The sequence below is a fragment of the Triticum urartu genome, chromosome 6 (genome assembly GCF_003073215.2).
Source record: "Triticum urartu cultivar G1812 chromosome 6, Tu2.1, whole genome shotgun sequence".
NCBI lineage: Eukaryota > Viridiplantae > Streptophyta > Magnoliopsida > Poales > Poaceae > Triticum > Triticum urartu.
In genome coordinates, this window is record NC_053027.1 from 50,324,394 (window position 1) to 50,328,990 (window position 4,597).

Sequence of the window (4,597 nt, forward strand, 5' to 3'; positions counted from 1 at the left end):
CGGAGGCCAATTAGTTTAGTAGGGCATATCTTTCATATTAAAACACACAACAATCATAATATTAATAACCCAACGACGAAGAGTTGATTCAGGTAAAAGTCCCTCCTCCCGTGAGCGTCCGAGAGGCTAACCTAGTGCTGCCGCCCACCGTCCCCTCATCCTCTCCCCCTCCATCATCGTCGCCGGCGGCGGCGAGGCCCTCTTGTCTCCTCGCGCAGGGGGATCGACGCGAGCCGGATTTCTCGGGCCGGGACACGGTGCTCGTTGCTGGCCATGGAGGCGCAGCGGCGCTTCGGCGTGGGCCAGCGACGGTGGCGTGGCGGCGGCGTGATAGGCGTCAAGGAAGAGGTGCAAGTCGGTGGGTGGTTTCGGCGGCGGCTGCTCCCCTGCAGCGCCTCGGCATCACCTCTGGCGCTGCGGGTCGAGTTCGGCCGGGTCGCGGGCGGCCCTCTCTCGGTGGCCTGGTGGGGGAGGGGGGGCGGCGCGGCAGCGGTGGCGGTGGGCGTCCCCGTTCAGCAAGGCCCTTTGCGGCGGAACGGTGGCCCTGGTGGGGGAGGGGGGCGCAGCAGCGGTGGCGGTGGGCGTCCCCGTTCAGCAAGGCCCTTTGCGGTGGAACGGTGGTGCTCAGCACGGGAAGACCCCCTGCTGGCTTCCCTTAGGCGCGACAGCGCACGATCTGGTTCCCCTTCACCTTCTTCGGTGTGCAGCAGCGGCCGGTGCGCTCCGGCTGGTCCAAGCCTGTGGTTTCGGGGGCGAACGTGGTTTAGGGGGGGCTGGCTAGTGGACGGGGGCGCTTCCGTGTGCCCCGTCGCCGATCTTGGCCTTGGGCTGCTCCGTCACCTCCCCCTTTCCCTGGACCGGCATATGGCCATGGTTCCTCTCGTGGCAAGGTGTCCGTCGGTGACTTCGGAGTCGGCTGGGGGCATAGATTTGGTCAAAGTTGTGCTCTTTGGTGGCTGTCGCGGTGGTCTGGTGGCAGTGCGGCGGTCCTGGCGGCGGGAGGCGCGTATGTCGTGGGCGAACTGCGCGTCTTGGTTGCGGGCGCGCAGTCATGGCTGCGAGTGGTTGGCGGATCGGGGATGCGACGAAGGGATTGAAGCACTGGGTTCATCACCTGTCCAGTTCGTGCACCGGCCGACGGTGGCGGCATTCGCGGATGTTATGTTCCTCCTTGTAGGCTACGTTGTGGTCCTCACTCTCCTTCGTCTCGCTCCGGGTGAAAATTTGATCTTCGGATCAAAAGGAGGCGACATTCTGTGGTCGTACCCTTCTTGGAGGCATCGTCCCTCGGTCCGGCGTGGTTCGTCACATACCCTCTCGGACGATTGCTCTTGGCAGTCTCCGTCGATGCTAAGCGGACCCTTTTTTGCACATCTTGTAGGTGCTTGGTTGTCGTTGAGGGTGTGTTTCGTTGCACGGTTTCCTTGTACCTCGCCTTGGGTTTGTGTGGTGTGCGTTTGTATCGATGCTTTGGATGTATTCTTTTTATATAATATATAAAGCGGGGAAACCCTTTTTCAGATTAATAACCCAACACAAATATATAGATATGTTTTCACAGCTGCTGCTACATATACATTTGGTTATTTGGAGTCATATCTCATATCTCAGTTGTATAGCCTATAACCCACTAGAGAGTGGGATGGTTGTGTGCATCAACTTGCAGACGCCGGGATTGAGTGTGCCTATGGTATAATTGACGGAAATCTTCCGGAATTCCAGCTGAGCACATACACACGCGGCCGGGCTTATCTCCGGCATCTTACGGTTCTCTTTAGTAAAGTATAATTAAGCAGTGGTGATACGTATAGTACGTAGTATTGATTGAGTTGATGGTGCATGCACGTGGCTGGTCATTAGTTGGTGATGGGGATGATCCTGCCGTAGGCCTTCTTGCCGTCGTCCTTGGGGATGGTGATGGTGAGCACGCCGTTGTCGAGCGAGGCGTGGACGCTGCCGCCGTCCACGTCGGCGTTGGGCGGCAGGCGCACGGTGCGCACGAACTTCTCGGCGCTCCGCTCCACGCGGTGCCACCGGTCGCCCTTGTCCTCGGCGGCGCGCGCGCGCTGCCCGCTGATCCGGAGCACCCGCTCCTGCTCCACCTCCACCTTCACCTCCTCCCGCCGCAGGCCCGGCACGTCCGCCATGAACACGTGCGCCGTCGGCGTCTCCTTCCAGTCCATGCTCGCCGTCGAGAACGGCAGGCCCAGCGCCGGCCGGCAGCCGCCGCCGCCGAACGCAGTCAGTGAGATGGCCTCCATGAACGGCTCCAGGATGTCGATGCTCACCGGCTCCACGACCTCGTCCCCGCCGCCGCCGTGGCCGTTGGCCTTGTGGGCCGCCGCGTGCTGCTGCGGCTGGGGCTGCGGCGGCGGCTGCTTCCGGCCCAGCATGCTGGAGATCATCGACATGCTGCCTAGCTTAATTTGTCAGATTCTTTCTTCTTCTTCTTCTAGCTTTGTTGATGATATGTAACCTTGGGCTACTTGCCTTGCCTATTTATAGATGCATGACAGCATGGGTACATGAACGGATTATTACTGTGTATGGATGCCATCCATCCTCTAGGACCTTGTGGAAAACTAGTGGATGTGGATTCATTATTCGATGGCTACACGCACTGATAAAGGATTTGTTTTCCCCAAAGATCATACGAATCATTTGCTTTGAAGAGAATAGAATAAAAACACCTTTTCACCTTGTTCATATTCATATTGGCCTTCGGTTCTGATGATTAGCTTTTTTTTGGGGGGAGGGGGGGGGTTGTAGATGTGGGATATACAACGACCTTTAAATTTTTTTTGCGGGTGAACGACCTTTATTTCATATAGCAAAATTCAAGAGGTTTCGTTTGAGATCAATTGATTATGTGAACCGCTGGATGCAAAATCAATGGTTTTTCTTCAACTTCTTGATGCATCTCCTTCCTTGAGCCGCCAGCCACCACCGGCCTAAACGCTGGCCCCCGCCGCCCTGGCCATCCCTCTAGGGTTGCCTGCGCTGAGCTTTTTCTCCGGCTAATCCCACACCACTACCCCCACCACCGTCGTCCACCACCGCCCCCATCCTGAACCCTAAGATAGATACGGGGGTGATGATGGCGAGCTCCTTCCTTCTCTCCGGCGAGGTCCTCCCTTCTCCTTCCTTCATTCAAAAATCAACTGACGCTGAATTCGAATCAGCTGACTGATGTGTAGCTAAACTGGGATTGGATAGCCAAATATGGCGTCAAGGATCTAAAGTAGCCGCCATATGCAAGTCTATGAGGAGCCTCCACATTACAAGTGCGCTGCTCATGGCCAAATTCACAGGCCAGAAAAGAAGTCAAGCGAGTAAAGATCTCCTTGGGGATCAATTCATGCATTGTCTAAAAAAATGCAATTGTCTCCCAGTTGCTTCGAGGTGTGTAGATCTTTGAATCACTCTTAGTTTTTTTTTTTGAGAATCGAATCACTCTCCGTCAGTTAGAAGCAATTGTCACCTTGCTCAATAGAAGATCTTCTCCAAGCACTAGGCCTTCCTTGCAAGCATAAGTCTCCAACATGTTTGAGTCCATCACCCCTTCGCACACAATCATCGATGCACCAAGGAAACAGTCTTGCCTAATTTCGCTCTTTAATCTCCATGAGAGGGCGGCCCTCCTAGGAAAACCCTATTTGCACAATTCTGTGGCAGATTGCCGCTATTACGCATAGGCTAGCGACTGATCGAACTGTGTTGTAAGAACCGGTTTTCAGAACCCTCTAAAACGTTCCACCCGTTTTGGGGACTTCTAGATGGTTCATGATCGATTATTTGATTTCATGTTTTTTTTATTTCTTTGTTTTCTATTTTTCAAAAATTTCAGGTTTTTTTAAATTTTCAGAAATTTCAAAAATGGCTTAGTTTTAGAAATTTTTTCACAATTCAAAAAATGTTTGTTCTTTTATAAAAAAGTTTGAAATTTCAAAAATGCTCTTATTTTCAAAATTTGTGCATAAATTTAAAAAATGCTCGCATTATCGAAAAATGTTCTGGAATTTCAAAAAATGTTCACGTTCTCAAAAATTGATCGTGAACAAACATTTGAGATCAATTGATCGTGAACAAAAATACAACGACCTTTAATTTTTTTTGCGGGTGAACGACCTTTATTTCATATAGCAAAATTTAAGAGATACAAAGATTTTGAGGAGGATTGGACGGGTGTGGCTAGAAATCAGTCAGCTGAAAATTTCGTTTGAGATCAATTGATTCTGTGAACCGCTGGATGCAAAATCAATGGTTTTTCTTCAACTTCTTCATGCATCTCCTTCCTTGAGCCGCCAGCCACCACCGGCCTAAACGCTGGCCCCCGCTGCCCTGGCCATCCCTCTAGGGTTGCCTGCGCTGAGCTTTTTCTCCGGCTAATCCCACACCACTGCCCCCCACCACCGCCGTCCACCACCGCCCCCATGCTGAACCATAAGATAGATACTGGGGTGATGATGGCGAGCTCCTTCCTTCTCTCCAGCGAGGTCCTCCCTTCTCCTTCCTTCATTCAAAAATCAACTGACGCTGAATTCAAATCAGCTGACTGATGTGTAGCTAAACTGGGATTGGATAGCCAAATATGGCG

The 4,597-nt window shown here is 52.8% G+C and overlaps 1 protein-coding gene across 1 annotated transcript; it reads right to left on the reverse strand.

Annotated features, from left to right (window-relative positions):
- Nucleotides 1–1,513: 1,513 nt before the first annotated feature.
- On the reverse strand, nt 1,514–2,479 carry LOC125515169 (18.9 kDa heat shock protein-like). Its single transcript, XM_048680608.1, has one exon. It carries the CDS (start codon nt 2,409–2,411, stop codon nt 1,857–1,859), a length of 555 nt encoding a protein of 184 aa, XP_048536565.1. The 5' UTR covers nt 2,412–2,479; the 3' UTR covers nt 1,514–1,856.
- Between the last annotated feature and the right edge of the window lie 2,118 nt (nt 2,480–4,597).

Bases quoted from the DNA above. Each gene is read 5' to 3' on its own strand.
- LOC125515169 (XM_048680608.1), bottom strand. From the start codon at position 2,411: ATGTCGATGATCTCCAGCATGCTGGGCCGGAAGCAGCCGCCGCCGCAG.